Genomic DNA, 27555 nt, shown 5'->3' on the forward strand with positions numbered 1-27555 from the left:
AGACATGCAAACTAATGCCAGTGTGCTGGAAGAAGCAATGATCATCACTGTCAAGGCAATGGTTCTTCAACATCAACTTGGTTAGACGGGTCATGCTGTTTGGATGTCTGATTATCATATTCCAAAGCAAGTACTCTATTTCAAACTTAAAAATGGAATGTGTAATGCTGGTGGTCAACAAAAGAGGTTTAAAGGCAAATCTAAAAGAATGTAGTATAAACACCGACAACTGGGGAACACTGGCCTGCAAGCGTTCCAATTGGAGAACAGCCTTTTCCAAAAGTGTCATGGGCTTTGAAGACGCAGGAACTCAGGGCGAAACGGAGAAACGTGCTAAGAGGAAGGCACGCCTTGGCAAACCATACCATGATCAATTCCTGCCCAGGAACTGTGGATCCAGAAATGGCCTCCAAAGTCACTTACGGACTCACTGTTAAAACTGTGTTCATAGAAGACAATCCTACTCGGCTACAAGTGATCGCCAAATAAGACTAATATAATTTGATATTACCATAAATCCTATGAGACAAATGAAGCTATAGGACCTAGGGCACAAACCCTAAACACTGTAAAGTCACTTGGTCATGGACAACATAGCAATGTGCAGCTCCAAAATATGTCTAAGAGGATTCACTGCATGGTTGGGGAAATGTAGAATTGTGCCAGCACAGAACTTTTGCAGTTCTTGTTGTTAATCACCAAAACATTTACATAACCTCAACTAACTTTCCAGGGGGCAAATGCAGACACTCAAGTCTCTCTATTTGGCCTGTGAGACTCTTCCCAGAACACATCCCCTCCCTTCTACATTCCCTCTCCGCAAGCCATTTCCCACCCTAGCTTTGCACTCTGCTTCCATGTTTTTGCCTGACTGGAATATGTATTTAAATGCTGATGAGGCAAACCCCTCAACCATCCTGATTTGAGAGGGACCTCCCAGAATTACAGAAGCCATCCTGGCTTCTGATTGGATCCCGGAATGCCCCATTGTTTGGTCTTGCGCTCTTGCGCAAGTCAGCTAACTCGCACCACCGCACTGTACCAAACGACAGCTGCCTCCTACAAGAGCTCGGGACCAAAAAATGAGTGTCCCAATTTTGATCAGTGGAATGTTGGAGGGTGTGATAATGCCTTAGGCTTGCCTGGATGGAGGACAGAGAGTTGTGTATGAAGAGTGTGTGTAGAAACTAGCCTACTATTAAACTTAGCACAAGTTCTAGCATAAGACTTTGCAGCTAAACAGCTGCATGATGGACAAACACATTTAAAAATAATAATTCAAGTCCTTCCTATATCTCTATCTGCTGGACAAATTATATAAGTAAAGAACTTTGTTGTTTTAAAATTAAATTACATTTGAAAGACTCACTTTGTGCCCAGTGCTGCTCACATACGTAACAAGGCAGCAAATTTTTAAAAAGCAAACAGTAAGGCTGCTTGGGGAACAAGGATGCTCCAAAAGCCTGGCTGGGTAGGTCTTGAGCTCTGTGCATCCTCAGAACTGATGTATGATATCTGCCGCAATGGCTGTGCCAGACAGGCCTCATAACAAGATGTGGAGTACAAGCATTCCACATGGGGTTGGGTTTCAAGTAGTCCATTAAGTCACATCGTTTTTCTGCTTAGAAACACAGAGGAGTCGCATCTTTGCCATAGGAAGACTTCTGGAGTAGGATTGGCGGAGACAGCTGATTGCCAGAACGGTTTGCAGAGCTTCTCTGAGTTCAAACAGAAGTATAAAAGGTGGGAGTTTGGGGTGGAGTGTGTAGCATTGAGGGGGGTTTAAAAAAAGATTGCTTGGCATTTTCCTTGGGAGGCCTAGGCTCCTCCAGTAGCCCTAGTGGACCACCCTCTACCGTATGCACAGTTAAACTATGGAATACACTTCTACGGAAGGCAGCAATAGACACCAACTTGGATGGCTCTAAGAGAGAATTAGGCAAAGTACAGTCTGGAGGAATTTTAACTTGCTGCAGCTGTAAGGTGTTTATTTTATGGTTGTATTTGCTGAGCCATTTTGCATTTTATATTTTTGTTTTATGGTTTCTGCATGTCAATAAACAACAGCTCAGTGATGACACGCAGACTAGTAGTGGCAGTGTGAGAAACATGGAAAATCAGAGCAAAAGGGTCTGCAAAATTACCACCTTTTCTCAGCATGAAGGAAAGCTCATTTGTTTTAAGGGAGTTACATTCCAAAATAAGCCAATACAACATATGTTGTGTTCTGTAAAGGCATCACACTTTATCAGACATGCCCCAATATCCTTCCCTAAAGAGCTTCTCCTACTGTTCCGGCTATGAGAGTGGTCCTTCCTACCTCTGATTGCTTTGATTAAGTGTCCTTAGCAAAGGTGCTGCCTGCCATGTGATGTGCCATGTGATCAGAGCTGCCTTCGCATTTTATGCTCTAACTTTCTTCAGAAGTGTCCAATTTAATTTTTTTAAAAATGCAAACCAAGAGTCTGGGGCCCCAGCTGGCCTTAGGCCTCTCAAAATCAAACCCCTTCTGTCCATTTGTCAGCAGCCCTGCCATCCCTGCCATCCACCTTTTCAAGTTGGACTGCCACATTTGTTTTTTCAAACCCAGTCGTCATGAAATTCACATCTAAAAGGGATCTGGAGAAGGGCCTACCAAGTATGCGATTCCCTGACTATCGCACGTTTGAGAAGCCTCGATTAAGATTTTGTGGCTTTGCAATACCAGTTTTCAGAAGCTGTAATGTAAAGGAAACGGTTGCATAATTCTACCCTCAAACTCTTACACAGGTGCAGTACTATTATAATGGCAAAACCAATAATAACCTTGAATATATTATATTGTATTAGTAGAAAAACTCTGATCGTACTGGGACAGCTTACTTGGGAAAGTGTAGCTGGTTGGTGTGTTTTATCAGCAATGCATGTGATGGCCACCTCTGTGGCAGGTTAGATCATCACCTCTTTTTTGTATTCTGCTAGCATGAAGATTTCTATTACAACAAGCCTTTGATTTTACTGCTCTTTAAATTAGTACATGTTAGACCTATCCATTCTGAAGGAAATCAGCCCTGAGTGCTCACTGGAAGGACAGATTGTGAAGCTGAGGCTCCAATACTTTGGCCACCTCATGAGAAGAGAAGACTCCCTGGAAAAAACCCTGATGCTGGGAAAGATGGAGGGCACCAGGAGAAGGGGACGACAGAGGACGAGATGGTTGGACAGTGTTCTCGAAGCTACCAGCATGAGTTTGACCAAACTGCGGGAGGCAGTGGAAGACAGGAGTGCCTGGCGTGCTCTGGTCCATGGGGTCACGAAGAGTCGGACACATCTAAACAACTAAACAACAACAAAGCATGAAGATTTCTATTTCAACAAGCCTTTGATTTTACTGCTCTTTAAATTAGTACATGTTAGATCAGGTTCTCTTGTCTGATGCTGTTTTGGGAGAGTTATTGCTATGTATCTTTTTCTTTCTGGTAACTGAATTGTTACTGTATTAGAAGTTTAACTATGAAAATAAATACAACTAAATCAGTATACCATTCCTTCTAGCTCATTTCTCTCCCACCTTGCGTTGTACACTTGCCCACAGGCATGTGGCAACAGTAATAGGCTCCACCAGGCCTTTCCTATCAAGCATCCCTTGCCACCGTTTATATTCAGCTTCTGACCCAAGGTTAATTTTGCACAGGGCTCTCCTCTTCATCCACAACCTCCCTTATCATTCCCCTCACCCTTCATTACTCATACATAAAATTACCCCTTAAGCTCTTTGGAGGCAAGAACCATATGGTCTAATATAATGGAGTGCCTGGTGCTCACATGCTGATGGCACTAAAAACCACCATGACCTTATTAATGCTACATGAATATCTACAGAACAAAATCTGGAATAAGTCTCGCAATTACTTTAACAGGCAACAAGACACCCCCCAAGAGTTTTGCAAAATATATTCTAATGTTTCTGCCCCAACGTTTTCCAATCATTACCCGGGGGCACTAGAAGGCTTCGTCGTGTGTTGAAAGATATATGCCAAGTTCAATACCCGTAATCATAACATTAAATTTCAAGTATTTGGCAACAGTTGCTGCAGGAGTGCATGCTGGAGAGAAATTGCATCATCTTTCAGTGTCTTAAGTTTTAAAACATGTCCATTACAAATAAAGCATTTTATAAACCCTCAAAGCAAATACTACGAAAGTAAGATTTAATTTGCCGAACTCTTGAAGAACTTCCATGTGTGAGAGATGTTTTTGGTGGTGCCCTCAGAAAAATTATGCTAAAGTTTTCAACACAGCACTGAACACTAGATGAAGAAAGTTCTGAAATGAATAAATAAAACCCCTTCCATCTTAAAAATTAAAGTTTCTAGTCTGATCTATGAATTCTAAGATTAATTAATTGTATCTGTTAAAAAAAAGGTGTTATGACAGAAGAGATTGAGAGATGGATTCAGATTGCAATAATTTTCTTAAGCACTTTGGATAATGTAAATATTTGACCTGGTCATTCAACTAGTGTTAAATTCAATTCACACATTGTCTGGCTTATTTCTTCCTGCCCAGGAGGTAAAAAAAAGCAGCCATAGCTACTTAGAGAACATTTAACCTAGTCTATTTCTACCTGGCCTGGGACGTCAGGTCCTCAATGGTCTCCAGCTACAGAGGCTGCTCTGGTTGATTTTGCAAGATTTATTCCAGATTTTGATCTGTGGATATTGGCTCCTGCTGCAGGTGCAAGGCCTGATCCTGAAACTCTAGCTGGCTTTTTTCCACCTGGCCTAGAAGAGTAGAGCCCTGACTGACTCCAGCTACAAAAGCTGCTCTGGCTGTTCAAACTAGAATATATTTTATATGTTCAGTGAAATGTTAATGTTTGTTTGCCGATAGAAAATACTATATTTAATAGAAAATACTATGTTTAGAAATGCACAATATATTTACAACAGTGGCTCTGAGGTACATATTTTCAATACGTACATATTGTACATATATAATTAATATATTTGTTTACTGAGCTTGTGAACAGCTTTTTAAACCTAGTGGACAAAATGCTAAACATGAACCTGGGAGTGCTGGGGTTCAAATTTCCCCTTTGCTATAAATTCAGAGACTAGCATTCACACCTAATTCTCACATTATACCTACTTCACAAGGTGAGAGAAAATAGGATTGTTCAGAATTCTGTAATGTGAATTCTTAACACCAGCCCTTGTTTTCCTTATACAGTGAGATACCAGAAGCAGTGTAAAAAACTGCAACACATTAGAAGGCTTACAAAGGAAATAAATATAAGATTAGTTGCCTTAATTACAAGAAAATATGAGGAAAGTTCAGTCATAGAGTGACAGGAAGCTGAATGCAGAATTATGTTTTGGATGACAGAAAAATCCAGGTCAATAAATTTTTAAATAGGATTTCACTGTCTGAAGGATTCAATGTATGTTTGTAAATGAATTACTCAGTTCAGTAGGATTCTAATCTAATAACTGTTTCAGTGAAAGCCTCATTCATAAACTTCCATATACTAATGATCAATGGATTGGTTTTATACGGTAGTCTTTGAACATGTGTTCAAATATGTTTCTTCTAGGATTTAAAATTTGATGGGTCAATACCTCTATTTATTTATTTTAGATAATATAGCTATAGTGAGAAAATCTATAAATAACACCCACTGGAGCACACTGCATATATTCTTAGGAGAAGAATTTCAAGGCATGATTTATGACACTGGTCCCAATTAGCCAAGTATAGCCAAGCCATGAACCCTCAACTTTTGAAAATGTCAATATCTCTGTGGTAGTTTTTATTATGTGAATGGTGCCACCGTACCCTCCAGAGCAAACCCAGGATGCGCATCTTCCAGGCCATGCTCCTGTGTGAGTCACGTGACCCATGTGACTCCGTGTCAAAACTTGGAAAGTCTCCCTAATTGTGTTTGCAAAAAGCAGCTATCCAAACACATCTAAAAGCTGCCATATACTGCATGCAGCTTACAAAATATAAAAAGAAGCAACCAAAATATACTACTAAAAATACTTACAGAATTCATTCACTGAACTTAATCTTAAAAAAGTTTTGCCCACCCACAAGGAGTCATCAGGGTGGTCTAAAACACGTTTCAGCAAAGCCTATACAGTCTTGACCCATACTAATGATTGGCGGAGTTCCTCAAACCCCTTTACTTCCGTCCTAAGCCAGCTGTTTAAGATGATGCCAAAGGCAACACAGTATAAAACACATTTGGATGTGACTTGTAGATCTTTATCATTACATTCATAGAATGGCTTCTGAACATCTTTCACTCCTCTCCTACTAATTATACTAAACTGGCCTTCAAAGTGTCATAAACTACATTGCAAAAGTAATTTTTGCAAAGCCGCTCCCAGCATGACTAAGAAAACTGAATGGAACTGAGCAAAGAGTATAATGGAAACTTTATTTCACGTACTGTCCATTTACCCAGAAGGCACACTGCGATTTATTAACACTTTTCTTCCAGTAAGTTCATACTTATTTACATATATAGAACCTTAACATTGATATCAACATTACCCACGCCCACTTGAACCGGAAAAGACACCACAAGTACTAAATGACATTGGATGGGATCCAAATAGCTCCTAAGATTCATTTAAGGGGCTTGTGTTAACCCAGTAAAATGTTTGATACCCCCCCCCCTTTTGTCCAGCAGACCTCCCCCTTCCAATGCCGAATCACAAACTACTTTTGAAACTCCCTTCAGTTTTAAAAGTATTTTACTATCTGGTATGAGGAGAGTGATGTTGCTTCTATTGAAGAAACAAGACGAAACCCTCTTGAGCTTATCTTAAGTCTAATTAAGTCTATCATACTTTCCCCCCACCAACCCCCCCCACAAACTGACCTCTGTCAGCTATGTCCAGGTCAGTTTATTTTGGATTTAGCTGCCCTCTTGCAGGGCATAATAGCCACATACTAGGAAAACATAGCGCATGAAATGGGCAATAAAGTAAAAACATAATAACATTAATCAGGTTCTGCCACTGTGATGAGTGACTCATAAGGTCATGGCCCCAAAGCATTATGTGAGAAATAAGTAACTACATAGCAACTTAGTCAATGTCAGAGTTTATTTATATTTGCAATGCCGTCTAAAACTGACTAAAAGATTAAAAGCCTATTAAATAAAATTTATATATATGTAATGGTTTGGATTGTGAATGGGAAGTGTGTGTGTGTGTGTGTGTGTGTGTGTGTGTGTAATTTTCCACACATACCAAAACAAACATGATTTGCGGTCTTATTCTTGCTACCTATAAACGTTTGCATTTAATATTACTCTCACTTCATCCTTTAGTCAAGGTGATTTTCAGAATCCTAAACAGGAAACAACCCAACCATAAGTTCAATTAAAATTTAAACACACAAACAGCAATATTAAAGGAACGAGTGGTTGCACAAACTATTTTAAACTACAGGCATTTTCCCCCTAGAAGTGTGTGTGTGCACTGAGGCACTTTCTTGCAAAGATCCTTCAAAGGTTTGGGGAAAATGACTGCAAAGGTGCTCTTCCCAGCTACAACTGATCTCCTTCTTTAAAAGCAGGGCTTTGGGACAGGCCAGTCCAACATCACCCTAACCAGTGAAGGGATTAATTAGGAACAACGTAATTTCTATTAGTTCTTTCCTCCAAAATCAACTTTAAAAGCACTTAGAACAAAAAAATACAACATCAATCCTTCTGAAATTTGGCATCCGTCTTACCTAAGGGCATCTCTATGATGTGTATATGCTCTTTTCATATAAACTGACCATACAAATTGATCCCTTTTTAACCACCCCAAAACATGCAGAGAAATGACTGCAACTTTCTTATGAAATTTGGCAGCATTTATCCTCCTCAGAGGATAAAGGACTAGCATGCTTGCAAATTTCATTTAATTATTTCAAAAAATAAAGCAAAAAAGTTAAAGATGGTTCCAGGACAGGAAGGGAATGAAATCTCAGAAGCACTTCTGATCGAATCAGGCTGTTTCTAAAGCACCAAATCAGGGTACAAACTGAATCTTGCAATTGGTGTACACCACTAGTTCCTTACTAACCTGAAGAGACTAACAAAAATGCAACGGAAACAAGGGAGAGAGCTAGCTGGGGTTGGAGCAATCTTGTGAAGATGCTACAAATGTCGAACAGACTGAACAAAGCTTGGAAAGTAAGGAGCAGATCCAGGAAGAATAAATAAAGTGGTCTCTTGGAAATACAAGCTTAAAAGACTGTTTTCCTGAGAGAAGAGGTCTCCTAAGAGTATAGGTAAACTAGGCTCAGTCCAAGGTTGGAGGAGAAAGAATGTTCATGCTATTTTGGATATATTAAATAATTGCAGGTACAACAGTTCATGTTTTCCATCACAGGATAATTAAGCCAGTCTTAGGCAATAAAGGGACGCGGGTGGCGCTGTGGGTTAAACCACAGAGCCTAGGGCTTGCCGATCAGAAGGTCGGTGGTTCGAATACCCGCGACAGGGTGAGCTCCGGTTGCTCGGTCCCTGCTCCTGCCAACCTAGCAGTTCGAAAGCACGTCAAAGTGCAAGTAGATAAATAGGAACTGCTCTGGCGGGAAGGTAAAGGGCATTTCCATGTGCTGCTCTGGTTCGCCAGAAGCGGCTTAGTCATGCTGGCCACATGACCCGGAAGCTGTACGCCGGCTCCCTCAGCCAATAAAGCGAGATGAGCGCCGCAACCCCAGAGTCGGCCACGACTGGACCTAATGGTCAGGGGTCCCTTTACTTTACCTTTTAGGAAATAAAGGTGAGGGCTTGAGCCAATCAAAACAAGGTTCCATGTCCTGACCATATCTCGAACCTGAGTGCTCAGTGCAGAACAATGGAGAGGAGGATCCTATCCTTAAGAGGATGGTTGATTAGGTTTCCAGTGCAAGTAGTGCCATTTGGAAGGCGGCTTTTGTTTTCACCAGGGCTAATTGATGACCAAATAGAAATGTATGCTCATGTTGGCCACTGGGAAATAGATCAAGTGAAGGGTTAGTTACCTGCTATTCAGAGTGTTTGCCCCTCCCAGACACTGAGTGGTAAGTGTGTCTCCTATTAATGACAGCTATTGTATTGTGTTGCTTTTTCTGTTGTGCTTAAAAGAGCGAATATAAAGGAGAAAAGGAATTGGGGAATGGTTACGGCACCAGCTGAACCAAGTACCTCAGTTACGCCATTAATAATGAGGAAGCTCATATCTCCAAGAACATTGGGATTCCCCATTTATGTTACTTTCACCATGCAGAGATTCAGTATGAGCCTGCTAAATCACACTTAAACTATAGCAATCTAACTCAGGTTCACAGATAGCAACTCCTGGTTGCTAGCTGGAGAAAGAGAGCTGGGCATCATCAGTATATTGATCACACAGTGCCCTTGATGGTTTCTCTCCACGGTTTCATAAAGATACTGAAAGGTATCAGCCACACTATCAATCAGCAGTGAACACATGTTGATCTCCTAAGGCTACTTTCTGAGTTTGCTTTGAAAGGAAGTTGGGGGGCTAACCATTATCCCTCCATCCATTGTTCAAGACAGCGGAATACATTGCTGTAGACCACAATATCAAAACCTGGTGAGAAGTTTAGAAGAATCAACAGGGGAAAACTTCCCTAGCCTATTTTCGGAATCTAACTGTCAGGGAACTGACATCGGAGCCAGAAGTGGAGGCAAGGCTCCCAAGCGATGCCGGAGAAGGGCCCAGCAGGGAGAGAGGCAGCTCATCGGCTGGGGAAGGAAATCAGCGTAACACCAGGGATAAAGGGGGGCGGATGGGGGAATCAGAGAGGGGGCTCCAGGACTCCTCGCCGGAGACCAGCGGGGAGAGCACAGGTCCTCCGCTACCCACACCCACCCTGCGCAGAAGACTTCCGCGCAGGGAAAGTAGGCGTAGACTTGGCGTCAAAGAACTTCTTTGCTGGAAGAAGTTCAAGAAACGCCCACTGACGGATTCTGCTAGCGACTGAACAGCCACGAAGTGAAGGGCTGTCCAGCCAGGAAACGGTTTAACCAGGCAACCTAGCCAGGAGTGGCGGCAACTTACGCACGAGCAACCCCATATAACCACTACACTAACCTTACCGCAGTTCCACTAACGTTTACATATCAAGCCGTGAATCACTCTTTTCCGCCAGCCCCTACTAGATGTGCCCACATATTGTATCACATAAGTAAAACAATAAAGGTTTGGGAAGACATTAAAGAAAAGTAATGTGGATAGATTCCTTGCATTTGCTCTCTTAAGGCAGAAAACAGTTTCAGGAAGAAAGCAGTTTGAAGCAATTCAGGGAGATCATTATAACAGGCTCCAAAACCCCAGTTGGGTGCATACATGGAACTCCTAAAAGAAGAAATGCATGTCTTTGTCCACCTTTCAACTGAACTTAGCGGTTAGCTTGAAGGCAGCACAAAATGATCATCTGGGGTACATTAACTTCTGTATTAGTCTATTTATGTTCCTGAAATATGGCAGCCCGTGATCGAGTTTAGACAAATGTTAGCCGAAAATGGTTTTATTCTCTAATCCACTTTTTATTGGTTAGAAGGAAAACATAATGGATCATATTTAATGCTACAGCAAAGAAATACATACCATTCTAAAAATATTTGGCATCAAAATTGCACTAGCATATTTATTCAGTGGTTACACTGGAATTTCTGAGGGGGAGAGGAAAGTCATTTCTCTTGACTATGACAATTTTAATAGGAAACTTAAACAGCAAACCTAACCAAAGTTACATTCCTTTATTTCTGAACTAGGATGCACACAAATGTATATCAAATTGCTTACCTGCTGGAATCATCGTTTGCTGAGAGTCAAAGTCTGTATTTAGAGACATCCGACCCCCTTTGGCCAATCTATCGTAGAGCAAGGTTATGTGTTTCTTCAGTTTATTAGTGTCCTTGGGGATACACAACTGATTGGTAAGTGTCAGTGCCTGGTCTTTCGAACTCTTGGACAAACACGTTTTCAACAAGTGAGAGACAGACGCATCCACAATTTCTTCCCAGCCCTGAAAGAGAAAAATATTTCTAAATTAAAGGGAAAACATGCACTTTACTCTGGTAAAGAATGCACTAAGAAGATTAAACAAAAAAAATTAAAGGAAAAAGTTTAAATTATGATACTGAAATGGGCTTAAACGATTTACTAAACATATTTGTAAAATGAAAACAAGCAGCAAGAAAAAACTAAGGATTCTAAATATAAAGAAATGAACCAAAAAATACAGAATAGTTAATGTTAAAAGTGAGAGTATTTAACAATAATAGATTAAATAGGTTTGGTTTTCCAGTTTTTCTGGTACAGTAACTTTTCAGTTCTTCATACTGGTTTTCTTTCCACACAAAATAGCTCCTTAAACGACAACAAAATGCAGTTTTGAAATGGTTGTGTTCTATCTTTCCTATTTTTAAGAAATTAGCATGTGTGAATGAGACCAAACACATATACTTCTTATACCACGAGCTACTAGAAACTGCTAGTTGGTTCCCTGGCCATGAACTGAGTTCCATACACATTTCACACATATTTGAAATTCCTTCACAGAGAGACTCCAGCATGAAATTGCTGAATTAGAATCAACAAGATTTTGACTGTTTGGGTTTGAAGAGAGACAACAGTTTCCTGTGCAACTACGCCTATTCAGGATTAACACAACAAATCTGAGATGGGTGTATTATCACCAATGACTGCTATTATGAATGATTACTATACTTATTTTGCAAACATTTAAGGTTTAACGTAACTTTCACAAGCTGTCCTTCCTACATTTCATGACCATTTAATAATAATAAAAACCCCCACAGGTGCATATATACACAATCCCCCCCCCCCTTGTAATTCATGCCATAATGAATTAAGTATTTTAGTGTCACAAGCCTAATTGTTGGTTTAGTTCATGGGTAGACAAAGTAAGGCCTGGGGGCTGGATCTAGCCCAATCGCCTTCTAAATCCGGCCCGCAGATGGGAATCAGCGTGTTTTTACCTGAGTAGAATGTGTCCTTTTATTTAAAATGCATCTCTGGGTTATTTGTGGGGCATAGGAATTCATTCATTCCCCCCCCCATATAGTCCGGCCCCCCACAAGGTCTGAGTGACAGTGGACTGGCCTCCTGCTGAAAAAGTTTGCTGACCCCTGTTTAGCTCCTACATGCTAGCACAGGTTTCCCTCTAAACATTCGTTTTGAGAAACATGAAGGCTGTTTGATAAGGGCTTAGGCTGATAACCAATGGACACACAGGGGCTTTTTTGTCCCGCCTTGCACTGCAATCCATGATGCCCCTGAATATCAGCTCCTATTGGCCAATAGACAGACTGTAGAGGATGCTATCAGAAGATGAAACTGGCAAAAACAAACAAACCCATGCTTCCTAGAACACAGGGTTAGTTCCCAGCCTGTATGTCCTGTTTCATTCTTTATGAAATATTATAATCATAAACATTTTCGAAAGTGAGTGCACCACAGCCTCCATGAATGCAATGGACATTTCTCCCTCCTGTAGCAAGGCATTAACCACTCCCTTAATCAATCCTGCTAAATTTAATCAGCCAGTATGGGCAAGGGTAAAGAGGCATCTGGTAAGCCTGAGCCCGGTAACTGTCTTATCCACATCATCAGGGCCCAGCAACTGAAACTGATCCCACAGTCTGAACATCTCCCCCAGATATGTGCTCTTAACCTGATGCCACAATATTAACAGCTTTGCGATGTTACAAAATTATATTTCTATAATATATTGTATGCTGGTGTGTGCAGGGCGTAGAAGCCACTGTAAAATAATGTACCCATATCATGAAAAACAGGATTAATACACGAGCTAACATTGTTGTCATCAGTGCAGACAAACATTAGCACACACACACACACCAAAAGTATGAAAGTAATTTTGTTTGATAAACTGTGTGCCTTGAAATTATAGAGAGAAAGAAAGAACTCAGTAGTTTGGATTGTAAATCATATTGGTCAACAATATAATAGCATAGAAGGTAAATACAGTTTTGGGACATGTTTTAAAAAGGCAGTATGTAACAGCTTCCCTGGTTGGGTCCCATTTGGAGCTCTGGGTCAGAGAACTGTCTTTAAGATAAAGATTAGCTGAATGCTTTAATCACCCCATATATAATTGAAAGCTTGTGAATTTCAGAGTCTTCACCATTAAAATACACTAACCTCTCACACACTACTCACAATTTGGATCCTTGCTATGTTCTGAACCCAAACTATTTGTTGCCTTTGTTGAACAACTGTTCGTTGAAAACAAGCTATTACTATAGGCAACACTAAAACCTGTGTTTTAGACAACCAAAGTCTGATTAGAGTCACCAGAAGGCACTATGTAGAAACTGTGTTTAATGACTGATCATCTAAAGATAGCAAGTGTAGATCACTGCTACATGGTGGCTACAAGACGCTCGTAGACTCAGTACTCATATTCTTGGCTCAATTATTATTAAAGGCTTTATTCCAGAATTCACTGCAGCCCCCAAACAGATCTGGTTACAGATTACACAGTTCAGAAGTCACAGCAGAGCTCTATGATACATGCTAAGCAGAAGCTAAGATGATGTCCCAACACTTGACACATCCCCTGAACACCCCTTTTGAAGAGTTGGACGGGCGCAGTCATTCACGCACTTGCCTTCCCAATCACTCTTATGAGTAGGTTGGTTCTACTTGTGCTAGAGCAGCCATCACCACATCTTTGGCTATGGAGGCAGATCCTGAAGCTGAGACTCCAATACTTTGGCCACCTCATGAGAAGAGAAGACTCCCTGGAAAAGACCCTGATGCTGGGAAAGACGGAGGGCACAAGGAGAAGGGGACGACAGAGGACGAGGTGGTTGGACAGTGTTCTCGAAGCTACCAACATGAATTTGACAAAACTGCGGGACACAGTGGAAGACAGGGGTGGTCCGTGGGGTCACGAAGAGTTGGACACGACTAAACAACAACAAACTTTAGACTGGGGGAAAAAAAAAAATCTTTAGACTGGATTTCATAAACCTGTTACGGTCTACCCAGGGAAGTTTTAGGCTGATTGAAAGAGGGCAACTTTGTAGAAAAAATACCCCATTATCTTGTGGCAGCAAGTTATTATGTAGGGAAAGGACAGGCATACATACAGGGGGCTACACTCTCTTGTCACTGGATTCCAGCAGCACAGGACTCAGGGTGGAGGCTGTCACATACATTTTGTAAGTACTGAGTTTAAGAATTTAGTAAGTTCTATTAGGAAGAGGCAAAGGCCTAACCATTTCAGCAACTACAGTCCAAATTCTTAGATCAGTTACTTTGTACTGAAGATACGAGTGCTTTTATGCAGGAACAAAAATTAAAAATAGGATGCACAAAACCCACACAGCATGGTCCTTTCCTCTTCTGGTATTATATTTCTAGTTTGCAGATCCCATTCTTCTTGTTCTGTGCTAAAATGTCATGCCAAGAGCGGAATCTCCCAGATGAAGCTAACTGGCTTATTTTGGCATGAATTTACTAATTTACTTTGGCATGAGTTTTCATAAGCAGAAGCCTACTTAATTAGATGTATGAAGTTGAATGGAAATGCAGTGAGTTCATACTCACAAGATAAACCTTGTTAAAACAAAAATTACCTGCTTACCTGGAAGTAGGCATCAATGGATGTTACTTTCGAGTAACCATGTGCAAGGTCACACTGTAGAACACCAATTGTATTATAATACTGCATACCCAAATGGCTACACAATTATATTACTAAAATATTTTAGACTAATTTCTCAGCCATGGTTAAACCATCAGGAAATGTTACATTTGCACTAGGCCCAAGTGAGCTAACTCTGAAAGATGGTGAATGAGAAGTGTTCCATGTAAGTGAAATTGCTCTCTAGGCACCTCTCCATTTAAAGCCTGTAAACCATGAAAAAACTGATAAATCTTTTGGCTTCCACATCCAGTCTTAGTGGAAATAACACAAAAAAGACAGAGTTCACAAGTGCCAACTGTGGTTAATTCTGTTTCTGTCTGATAGAAAATAAAAATTACAAATATTTTCATTTACTGGGTTGGGGGGGGGGAAGCTTCATTTTCTTCTGCATGTTGTTCTGTGCAAAACAGCACATAATGTATATGACAGGGAAGCTGAATTCAAAAAGTGCCCTTCACATTATATCAACCTAGTGAAATTGATTGTAGGGCAACAGAAGGTAAAAATATAAACGCCAAGACAATAATTTGTATTATTTAGTTTGAAGATAAGAATATGGTTTTAAGAGACAAAAACATTAAATTAAAAATAGGCAAACAAAATTGTAAGCAAAATCTAAGTTGTCCGAAGGTCTCTGGATCAGTGATGGGGCAAATTTTGTAAACAGTATTAAAGAGAAGATTGCTTTGTCTATGCTTAAGAAATGGCTACTGTCTCCTAAAGGTCTACTGTGATGGCAGGGCAGATAGGACTAGAGACTCTTGCCATTTTGTGTCAGCTTTAAGCTTCAAAACTAAGCTTCCCTATCTAATTAACACCATCAAAGGTCAACTGTGACTGTAGACACAAATTAATTATTTTGGTGTTAAGAAAGATTTCTCTATCACTAACCTGCTTGGATAAACAACAGAACGCTTGATAGCTTCACAGCAACCTACCCACCCAATATGCTAAAATCCTTTACCAAAGGAATGCAAAATGGTGTTGTTGCATATGAAAACATACAAATAAAGGATACTTCACCATACAAATTAAACTCTGAATCAATCATATGTCAAATAAATGTCCAGAAAAGCCATGTTTCTGATTTAAGCAGATACCCATCTGATAGGATGCTATTTGTGTTAGGCAGAAGATAACACTTCTCTACAGCTTAAAGCATACAGAATGTTATAAAAAGCCATTCTACACCAAATAAAATTCTACTACAACATACAGCAAATCTCATGATGTAAAACTGAAGAAAGAGTAAAATACAAATCACTGGAATCCCCTCTCTGACCACAGTGCCACTCAACTGCATGGGGTAAATCTGAACACACGCTAGAAGCCTCTTTCTGAAAACATTGATGGAATGTCAAAAGCATCCCCTTACAAACCAGAAACGCCCTTCTCTTTAAATTACATTCAGATTTCTCTGGTACTATAATGACTTCTGTATGGAATTATTGCAGCATCCAAGTGGGGGAATTATTTCATTATTTTGGGGGGGTTTGCTCCAATTTCAGGTTTTTAGTTTAGCACATCACAACACCACTTATATATGATGTCCTGGAATGTGACATTGCGTATTGTGGGATATATGTGTAAAGGGGCCACAGAAGGGCAAGTACTAAAATTGCACCTCTTGTCTTAAGGCATCAAACAGATTTCCCCATGTTGTTACTAGAAAACGTCTCAAAGCATTACATTAAGAGAAGGCCAAGCAGATTGTATGATTTATTTAAAAAACCTACAAGTTTAACCATTCAGAACCATTCCACTCCAGATATCTGAGAAATCCCAGCCTTTTTCAGATCCAATTTACCTGGCTTCTAGAGCAACAGTGGACAAAAGAACTGAACTTTTTACTACCAAATGAACCACAGGAAAACCTGTGACACTGTGCACATAGGTTATACAGTGTGCACATTAGCATAATTTCTGATGAGCTTTTTCATGCATCGTATTTTTATGGGTGCATGTGAAACACAGAGAAGGAGAGTGCCTTCTCTGAAACAAACCCACAGCTATGGAATTCCATTGGATTTGCATCAAATGTCAACATTGCAGGCTTTTTAGAAGGCCTAAAGACCTACCTTTTTCAGCTGGACTTGCAGGCATGATACTTGTTAGCTGGCTGATGGTCCGAATTATTTTTTTACCAGCTAAGTTAAAAAATATATGTATTTGGTAGTTTAAAGTTTAAAATTTTTGTATTACTGTTCTTGTTATCTTTAGCAGTTTTTGACTGTAAGATGCTCTAGATAGGCATTTGCCCAGATAAGTGACATAGATATTTGCATCACAGACCGCAGAATCAGTGTGCCAGCACAGGCAGTATGTCTATGTGAACTCATTGAGGGATTATAATCGTGCTTAGGCTCCAGGACAAAGGATTCTCTCTACAGGACTCCACACTCCTCATCAAGAAGGTGGAGACTGAGAAATGTAGTCAGGCCAAGGGATAAAAGGGTTCTGTTGAGAAGAAGCACTCTCAAACAAGTGGTCTGCTCCCTGGGCTCTCTCCAGGGTCCTGAAAAACCTGTTACTGGTCTTGTTGTCTTCAGGCATCCTATCCTTGCTGATTCCAGCCTGAAGATGAATCATGCTCGCTGGACATTAATATCCCGTATCTAGAATAACTCCCATGTTTGAGGCATTTGTAATGTGAAGAACATTAATCTACTGTATATGTTGAAGTCTAACTCCCCCAGATAGCTGATTATTTGCACCTCATCAGGCACTGCTGATCACTATGCCATGTGACCAAGGAATGTCACTACAGCTTCTCAGTGAATAACCTTCACTAACCCACCCAAGCTGGCCATTGACTGTTCCTAGACAGCAAGAAATATAACGTGTGTTCCAATCTCAGTGGAAATTTGCTTGAGCAACAAGGCCTGCCTGAGCTCTTGCATATTGTGTGTTTCTGGGTCTTGCTCTTTCACCCTGACTTCTAGCTTGTTCTCAAGTCCTGCCTTTTGATTTGCCCTCTGATCTCAATTGATGTTTAATCCTGACTGCTCTTCAATCCCAACTCCTGGCTCCTGGCTCATCCTAGAATGCTGCTCACACCCCAGCACCTTGTTTAAGGACTAAATCAGAGTATGTTCAGGTAAGGATACACTGTCACTCCTTGGATGCAAAGGATGACGACCTGAATTACCAGTACTTTGTGAATACTTTGTGGGCTGATGTCAATCCAAACTACTTCCACATCAACCTGCCTGTGCACACTGGTTTTCTTCAGCTGCCCCCATTCACAGGGAGGCTCTTCTGTTGCCTTATTCGCTATTCTTCAGGAGCTTAGAGAAGACCATTTTATTTTCCAGGTTAGAGACAAACCCTACCAATAATAATTAATTACCTATATTCCCTTCCTGAAACCTGATTAGATCAGTGAGAAGAGTAAGGGAAGTAGCTCTTCTTCTTTTTTTAAAAGTAAACTATAAGAAGAATAAAATAAATAAAAAACGTGTTAAGGCCATCTTAAATACAGAATGTAGAATTCCAAGGAGGTCTGCAAGAAACAAATACTGCATCCAAAAGACAGGAAGCTCATCCTTGCCAATGAGTTCAACAGCTGACCCTGTCTTTTTACCAAAAAGAGGTGCTGTCTCCAGATGAAGGAACTGACTTTGGTACTTATGGGACAGAATAGACATCTTTAGGAAATGGTTTGATATGTCAAAGTTGACTCAAAACATTTGGATGCATCAGGATGAAATTCCAAATGGCACCCTCTCCAAATAAGCTAACGTAAATGAGAATGTTCTGCTCTTTAACAGCAGCCCAGATCTACTGCATGAAGCGGTCTATTGCAGTTTACGTAATGACAGGGCCACCCTGATACAGATACACTTAACCCAAAGAAAAATTCCAGCTGGAACGACTAATTTGTATGCTAAAAATATAGTAGAAATATATTTAGTATGGATCAGTAAGACACTTGAAAAATATGTCTTTTCCCCTGTCACTCCCCACCTTAAATCAAAACAAAAGCAAAAAAGTTAGTTGAAAGAAAAAAATAAAACTGTTAACAGAACATGCTGGGAAACGCATGATAATTATAGATTTAATACTTGTCCACATTTTTACAAAACCTAGTAGATTCTTACCAGCTCTTGAGTATCCTGTGTTAATGGCAAAAATGTAGCTTGTAGAATAGAAACTTGGTCAGCACTCAGTTTCTGCCACAGGCTAATCAGAAGAATTACCAGTTGGGTGGCACTTTTTAACTTTGTGAACGCCTGGAACATATTGGCTTCATTTTTTCCAGCTGCATCTGCTAGAGCTATTACCTGCAAGAATTACAAACTTCTGTTAGGTATACTTTTACTATTCTCAAGCACTCACTACTAACATTACATTTGGCTAACTCTGAGTTTTCTTTAGAAGAACCTGATGAACTTTGCTTTCCAAAAACATAAGCCAGATAGAGTTTTGAGTTATTATCTGCCATCTTCTTGTGAGATAGAATTTAAAATCCATATGGTACGGTGATTAATCTATTAGTACAATCAACATACAAGAGAACCTGCATTGTCTAGATGTATACAATATAGTATCCCTAAGATTGATCTTCAGTACATTATGTAACATAATAGCTTTTAACAAATTGTAAACACTTGTTTTAAATACCACCTCTGATGGTAATCCCTGTGTAAACAGTATCCCCTCTGGAGTAATTTCCACAGCATGTCATTTATTTGTAAATTAGGTTATCATCTCAATTTCTTCTGCACAGAAAGAATTAATCCTGTTTATCATAACATTTTCACTAAGTCTATTTATACACATATTGGTTTATACAAAACTGTAGATATTTTTGGCATTTCATCAGTTCACTGATGTTTATAGCACAAGAATGGCTACTGGCATGCAAAGATTTTGAAAAGGAAATTTAAGGTGTGCTGAAGCAAAACGCCAGCTCTTTTCTTTTTATAAAACTGGCAGACTATTTTATCCCATTCATATACTCAGGACATCAGTGGAAAAACACAATCGGAAAGAGAACCAAGGGAAGTGGGACTTTAATCATTGAAAATGTTCTTGTTCTGGTTCCACTTCCTAGACATGGCTATGAGGTAAAACTGAAACACAAAACCTACTGTTGTTTATCTTACAGGAAGGCTATAGACTATGGAACTCCATGTGTGCAACATATTGATTATTGAGGTGCAATGTTTAGAAAGCAATTTAGTTAACAATTTTTTATGAAGTGAAATGAGACTGTTAACATCTTGAGCCTCCCCACCCATTTTGTTTCAATCTGCCCACTAGCAGCCAGCAGATCCAGCCCGTATTTGGAGTAGGACTGTTTCTATCACCAGGAAGTAGGGTTCGTTTTTTCATTCCTATTTCTAACTTGGTGAACACCTCAAGGAAAGTTCCTTGCCCCCAAGGGAGCAGCTGGACAGCAGCTATAGAAGAGATGAATGCAAAAAGTTCTGCCTCCTTAAGTCCTGCTTTCATTTCTGTCTGCCCATTAACAGGAAGCAGCTTTTCAGACCACCTGAATCTGGGTTGCAATTATTTTCTTCTCCTGCGAGTGGTGTCATGTGCTCAGTCCTCATCTAGATAACGACCAGAGGCAAGAGAGTCCCATAAGGCAACCCTCTTTAGGGTTGTACTGTGGTGCGTGCAGGAAATTTGTGGTGTTATTAGGACTATTGCTGTGCATGGTCCATTGATTGTTAGGTCCGGTTTTGAGTTCCATCTTGGAGCTAAAACTGGGCATGACCAATGAGAGAGTGCATTTCTGGGTGAGGGAATGGTGTGGCACAATGATATCATGGAACTGGAGTGTTGGAAGGGACCACAAGGGTCATCTAGTCCAACCCCCTGCAATATCAAGTTATTTTGCTTCCTTTAGCTTGGAACCCAATGAGATCAGACCAGGCAGTTAGCTGCTACCTATTTTGCCAGTTGGTGTGTGTTGGCTGAACTCTTAAAACCTGTACCAATAGTATATTAATTCTTTTGGCTGATCTCTTAAACCCATACTACCCTCTAGTGGAGATACAGAGTTTGTTTGTTTGTTTGTTTCATTTTACTACCTTTCTACCTTAACTGTCCTTGGTAGAAGCTGGTAGGCTTCTCAGTGCTGGGGGACGGACAGACAATTGTCTGTTTTTATTATACTGCTTGTTTGTCGTTAGGAATTGCATATTATTTTTTTTGTTGGTTTTAACTGTTGCCAGTTTCCCTCAGTGGTGCATAGACACCAAAAGAGCGGGGTACACATTTTTACAGAAAATAAAATTGAGCGGATAGGAGCTGTCAATGAATGGGGCAGCCATGAACATTTCCTGTCATGGATGTATTAACTGGCTAAGCTTGAAGCTGAAGCTCCTTTGAGCTTCTACAGCAGGGGTTAGCAACGTTTATCTTGTCTGGGCCGGATCTGTCCCGCGGAGATCCCTGCGTGGGCTGGATCGCGCGCGCCTGCAATTTTCAGCATCTGCGCATGCGCAGACGCAATTTTTGGTGCCGCGGAAGCAAGTCCCCGCGCCACGCTGTGCCAGTTTATTGCAGCACATTAGGGGGCAGCTCAGTTCGGGGGCGGCTCAGGGGCGGCTCAGTTAGGGGGCCCTCTGTGGGCCACTTCCGACCCATAGGCCTTAGGTTGCTGACCCCTGTTGTACAGGTAAGGAGGGACAATTAAGATGGCTCCATCAAAACTGATTTGCTCAATGGCCCTACGGGAGTATCTGACTGTAAACCAGCAGCTAACACAATATGTTTGTTTGTTTATTTGTTTGTTTAAAAGATTATATCTCTGTTTGGCAAATATTAAATATTAATTTAACAGCAATGTAAATATCCAGGTGTCCGCTGTGGGTTAAACCACAGAACCTAGGACTTGCCGATCGGAAGGTCGGCGGTTAGAATCCCCGTGACAGGGTGAGCTCCTGTTGCTCGGTCCCTGCTCCTGCCAACCTAGCAGTTCGAAAGCACATCAAAGTGCAAGTAGATAAATAGGTACTGCTCCGGCGGAAAGGTAAATGGTGTTTCCGTGCGCTGCTCTGGTTCTCCAGAAGCGGCTTAGTCATGCTGGCCACATGACCCGGAAGCTGTACGCCGGCTCCCTCGGCCAGTAAAGTGAGATGAGCGCCACAGCCCCAGAGTCGTCCGCGACTGGACCCAATGGTCAGGGGTCCCTTTACCTTTAATTACTTATACTAAAATTTATATCTTGCTTTTTCCCTCTGAAGTAAAAAAAACAAACCTAACAATAAAATTACCAAGAATCCCATTAAAACTACTAAATGAACATGAGCACTGCTTTCTTCCACAGATGCTTCATAAAGTAGTGTGCATGTTCCCACTGTATTCACAAATTACTGCAGAGGTAAATATATACTTAAGCAACAAAGAAATCTTGATAAGCATTACGAAAAACTATTGCTTCCAAATAAAATAAAGAGCATAAGAGCTCTACGTCCAAATACTGTATGTACTCAAGCCAAATAGTGAGGTAGAGCTTCAGCAAATTGCGCTAAATGGAAAGGAAGTCTCCAACTCATAAAAATCAGAGCAAAATTAATCCCAAACTTGTAAATGTGCCAGAATTACTCATGTAAATGAATACGACAGTATGTGAACACAGTTGCATCAAAGTATTGTAATTCTGCTGCTTAGTATTCATGAGTGTTTCACATACATGATGTCAATAATCTTTACAACACTCCTGCAAAGGTAGGTCACAGTTGTTTAGCTGAGAAACAGTGTCTTGCTTAGGGTTATCTAGTGCAGACATCCCCAAACTCGGCCCTCCAGATGTTTTAGGACTACAACTCCCATCATCCCTGACCACTGGTCCTGTTAGCTGGTCCTGGGAGTTGTAGTCCCAAAACATCTGGAGGGCCGAGTTTGGGGATGCCTGATCTAGTGAATCAATGTGATACAGCATTTGAACTTCAAACAAAGAATTGTGTCTAACTTCCATTGTGATTTCTCTTACATTTGGTTTTATACGATGTTAATCATATGCAGAGAAGACCCATTGAAATTAATGGACATGACTAACTTAGGCCCATTAATTTCAGGGGGTCAACTCTAAGTAAAACTACTTGGAAAGTAAAACAAACCAATATTCCTGCATTTTTCTTCTCCTTACCCTTAAAATTTGATATAGAGGTCAAGCTCAAGAGGAGAGCTGGGTATCTGTCAGATGCTCACACCCATGTCCAATACATGTGATGTGGCTCAGCCCAGGAGATTAAGACTTACACCTGGTGAATTTTATCTTATTTAATTATCCAGAGATTTTACAACGTAATTTAAAACAAAGCCCTGCTGTACAACTAGGCAATGACTTTCCCAATATTTGTGAAGTAAATATGTAAAGGATCACTGCTTTTAATTTGCCCCAAATTAACATTTAGGAATTATTGCTTTGTAAACAATGATCCCCGACGTTTTTCTCGTGTAACATCTGACTTTGCTCTAGCTATGATGGTTGTTGCACAGTGTCCATCAATCCAAACAAAAGGACTTTAGTTGCCTACTCATAGAATTTCCTTTGTTTTACCTTAAGTTGCAAAAGCGTTTAAATGAAAGAAAGGTTTGAAAATGTTTCTCAAGAGTAATCTATGAGGGGAACATTGTCAGCAATACAAAGATCAAAGAGACAGTGAAACAGGCAGCCTATTTGGGGCTTTTTTTAAGCCAATCAAAATTTACTTGCCATTTATAACTTTTTTTGTATATACTTTTCTGGCTGACCAAATTCTCAACTTGCCCATATAAACTTGTCTACAGTAAAGCAGATGCCAGCATGTTTTATATAATATATATATATATATACATCAAAGGGGAGACCCTTATAAAATAAATAAATAAATGGAGACACAATTCAAGAAAAAAATTGCCCTCTTCATCAAGGTTATGCATTAAATTGGCCTATTAACATTTCACATTGCTGCTGGCATGGCTTAACTTCAGAAGTTTTTTTTATATATAAAACCCCTGAGGACTTCATCAACTTCACCCCCTAATACTAACACCAACAATGTTTGATCCAAAAATGCTCAGTATATTAAACTTTTTTTGACCTCTTGATGTCTAGATCAAATTATGGATATATTTGAAAATTCTGTTCAGAATTCTGGCTTGCATGCTATATTTTCCTTAGTCTTGCAGATATATTGATATTTCAGAAGTTGGAAAATGAAAGAGGAATTAACCCAGTTGGATTCTTGATTCTGCGTAAAGAAGGGTGAATGGAAGCCCTCCTTCACACAGTGCATAGTTTATATATTTATTATTTTATAACGGTGGCTTTGGTGAGCCTGTGTGAAAAGAGCTTTTAAACTCTCTGCCTTGCTTGGGGAGCAAGACCACTCTTTCTCCCATTCCTCACCTGCCGGCTGCAAGGTGGCGCCAAGGGTTTGGGTATACATGATTTTCATGTACAGTGGTGCCTCGCAAGACGAAATTAATCCTTTCCGCGAGTCTCTTCGTCTTGCGGCTATTAGCGGCTTAGCAGCTTAGCGGCTATTAGCGGCTTAGCGGCTATTAACAGCTTAGCGGCTATTAACGGCTTAGCGGCTATTAGCGGCTATTAGCGGCTTAGCGGCTATTAGCGGCTATTAGCGGCTATTAGCGGCTATTAGCGGCTATTAACGGCTTAGCGGCTATTAAAGGCTTAGCAGCTTTAATAAAACAAGAAAACAAACTCGCAAGAACTCGCAAGACGTTTCGTCTTGCGAAGCAAGCCCATAGGGAAAATCGTCTAGCGAAGCGACGCAAAAAACGAAAAACCCTTTCGTCTTGCGCGTTTTTCGTTTTGCGAGGCATTCGTCTTGCGGGGCACCACTGTATACGTGAAACCCTTGGAACCAAACCCCTACGTAAGATGCGATCGTACTGTACTGCTGAATTGCAACAGTCTTTAAGCTACACACAGCAAACTCAACAAATACAATAGAGGTGAAATCAATTAGAAGCTAACTAAAAAAAATCAGAACTGGAGCTTCCGGACCAGGTGCAAGGGAAGAAGAAGAAGAAGAAGAAGAAGAAGAAGAAGAAGAAGAAGAAGAAGAAGAAGGAAGAAGAAGAAGGAAGAAGAAGAAGAAGAAGAAGAAGAAGAAGAAGAAGAAGAAGAAGAAGAAGAAGAAGAGTTTAGATTTGATATCCCTCCTTTCACTCCCTTTAAGGAGTCTCAAAGTGGCTAACATTCTCCTTTCCCTTCCTCGCCCACAACAAACACTCTGTGAGGTGAGTGGGGCTGAGAGACTTCAAAGAAGTGTGACTGGCCCAAGGTCACCCAGCAGCTGCAGGTGGAGGAGCGGAGACGCGAACCCGGTTCCCCAGATTACAAGACTACCGCTCTTAACCACTACACCACACTGGCCCTCAGCGCACCGGTATAATAGAGTGTTGAGGTTAGCAATGCATAAGTCACAGTGGCCAGAATATCCCCATTGCTCGGTTGGTGTGCCAGCTATGGCTGGTAAAAGGCACTCTAGCCCTAGCCTGAGGCCTCCTGAGCCTCCAGTGACAAAACTGGATTCAGGAGCACCCCTAAACCTGTTCTTTCAGAGGGAGAGGAACCTAATACAGAATGGGTAACTGGCCAGCGTCTCAAAGACATGGAACCACCCACCCTTTGTCCTCCCAGGGTTCAAGCTTAGTTTATTGGACCTCAACAATCCAGCCATCCATTGTGCCCAGACAGTGGTCCAGATTCGACACACTTCCCCCCCAAACTCCTACTGACCTCTTCCAATGGCTTCGTATAGATGTTGAACAACCATATTCAACTAAGATTTACTCTGAGTAGACCAACTAAAATTAATAAGCATGACTAAGTTGGGTCTTTTCATTTCAATAGGTCTACTCTGACTATAATCAGAGTCTCCCAGAGCTACTTTTTGAACACGACCCTGTAGGCAGGAAAAAGAACCACTGTAAAACAGTGCACCCAAGACCCATTGCCTAGAGCCAAGTCCAGGAAGTTACCACGGTTAATGGTACCAAAACACACTGAGATGCAGCAGCAAACATGCACTCCCCTTTGTCCTGCTTTCAACTCGTGTCATCAGGGTAACCAAGGCTGATTCAGTCCTGAAATTGCGTCTGAACCCAGACTGAAACTAATCCAGATAATCTGTATCCTCTGGATCAGGGGTCAGCAAAGTTTTTCAGCAGGGGGCCGGTCCACTGTCCCTCAGACCTTGGGGGGGGCGGACTATATTATTTTTTTTTGGGGGGGGAGAACGAATTCCTATGTCCTACAAATAACCCAGAGATGCATTTTAAATAAAAGGACACATTTTCCTCATGTAAAAACATGCTGATTCCTGGACTGTCCGTGGGCCGGATTTAGAAGGCAATTGGGCCGGATCCGGCCCCCGGGCCTTAATTTTCCTACCCATGCTCTGGATTATGGCTGAACAAAAAATGAGATTTCAGTTAGACTGATGTAAACAAAACATCAATACGCAGCATAGCTTGCCTTATACAGGCTATGTGTTCCAAGTAGGGGGGAAACTTTAGAATTTTACTATATGTAACTCTCCTTATCAATGAAAAGACAATGTACAGTTTTTCTATTTCAACCACTCTATTTTTAGAGATTCATTGGTTCTTTAACAGTGCATCCCCCCCCCAAAGAAGGGGACAGTCAGACCACTATACAAAATTAAGTACCTACTCAACTAACCCATCTGAACATATGGGAGCCATACCACTGGGGGGGGGGGGCGGTGTTTTCATTATCTATAACATATTTCTCTCTCCCTGGTGACAGCAAAACTATCTGCTCACTATGCTGGCACATCTTCTTGGCTTCAGACAAGGAAGAATGATATCACCTAGGAGGAGGAGGAGGAGATCCCACATAATCAGGCTGCAGCAGAGCAGTTTGTTTTGCTGAAAACAAATACTCCTTGAATACGGAGCACTTGACTGCAACAATAATCAAAGAACAAACTGAAGAGAAGGAAGATGGAAAATGCATATCCAACTCCAGGTTTACGGGTGTTTTGCTGACACCTTTTCTTTTTGCAATACAGTGGACACTCGGGTTGCGAACGTGATCCGTGCGGGATGCACGTTTGCAACGCACAGCGGCGCGTCTGCGCATGCGCAGGTTGCCATTTGGCACTTCTGCGCATGCACAAAGCGCAATTTAGCGCTTCTGCGCATACGCGGCCGCCAAAACCCGGAAGCAACCTGTTCCGGTACTTCCCGTTTTTGGCGGGTCCGTGACCCAAAAAAATGCAACCTGAAGCATCTGTAACCCGAGGTAGGACTGTATTTATGTTGCCACATTTAATAAAGACACTTAAACTATAGCAGAGGGCTACTTCATTCGTTTTTGTTGTTTAGTCATTTAGTCGTGTCCGACTCTTCGTGACCCCATAGACCAGAGCACGCGAGGCACTCCTGTCTTCCACTGCCTCCCGCAGTTTGGTCAGACTCATGTTTGTAGCTTCGCGAACACTGTCCAACCATCTCGTCCTCTGTCGTCCCCTTCTCCTTGTGCCGTCCATCTTTCCCAACATCAGGGTCTTTTCCAGGGAGTCTTCTCTTCTCATGAGGTGGCCAAAGTATTGGAGCCTCAGCTTCACGATCTGTCCTTCCAGTGAGCACTCAGGGCTGATTCCCTTCAGAATGGAGAGGTTTGATCTTCTTGCAGTCCATGGGACTCTCAAGAGTCTCCTCCAGCACCATAATTCAAAAGCATCAATTCTTCGGCGATCATTCGTATACATTATGTATTTCATAATGCTTTGCAAAGTATTTATCTGAACGTGAAAATGCTGTAAACTCCTTACGGTATGATTCTTACCATGTCCTACTGAACTTGGGTTTATTCTCAGGTAAGTGGAATTGGTATGACAGCCTTAGTTAGATAAA

At 41.1% G+C, this 27555-nt stretch overlaps 1 protein-coding gene across 5 annotated transcripts in view; it reads right to left on the reverse strand.

The window, feature by feature from the left end:
* The window catches only part of BBS9 (Bardet-Biedl syndrome 9), a 222554-nt gene that overhangs the window by 114047 nt on the left and 80952 nt on the right, over positions 1 to 27555 (reverse strand). For all 5 annotated transcript variants that reach the window (XM_083577730.1, XM_083577731.1, XM_083577729.1 and 2 more), the window contains exons 19-20: positions 18804 to 18986; positions 10806 to 11028 (exon numbers count right to left, since the gene is read on the reverse strand). In XM_083577730.1, coding sequence (XP_083433856.1) covers positions 10806 to 11028; positions 18804 to 18986 — 406 coding nt within the window. The remainder of the gene's footprint in view (positions 1 to 10805; positions 11029 to 18803; positions 18987 to 27555) is intronic.

The sequence above is a fragment of the Podarcis filfolensis genome, assembly GCF_964270895.1.
Source record: "Podarcis filfolensis genome assembly, chromosome: 12".
NCBI lineage: Eukaryota > Metazoa > Chordata > Lepidosauria > Squamata > Lacertidae > Podarcis > Podarcis filfolensis.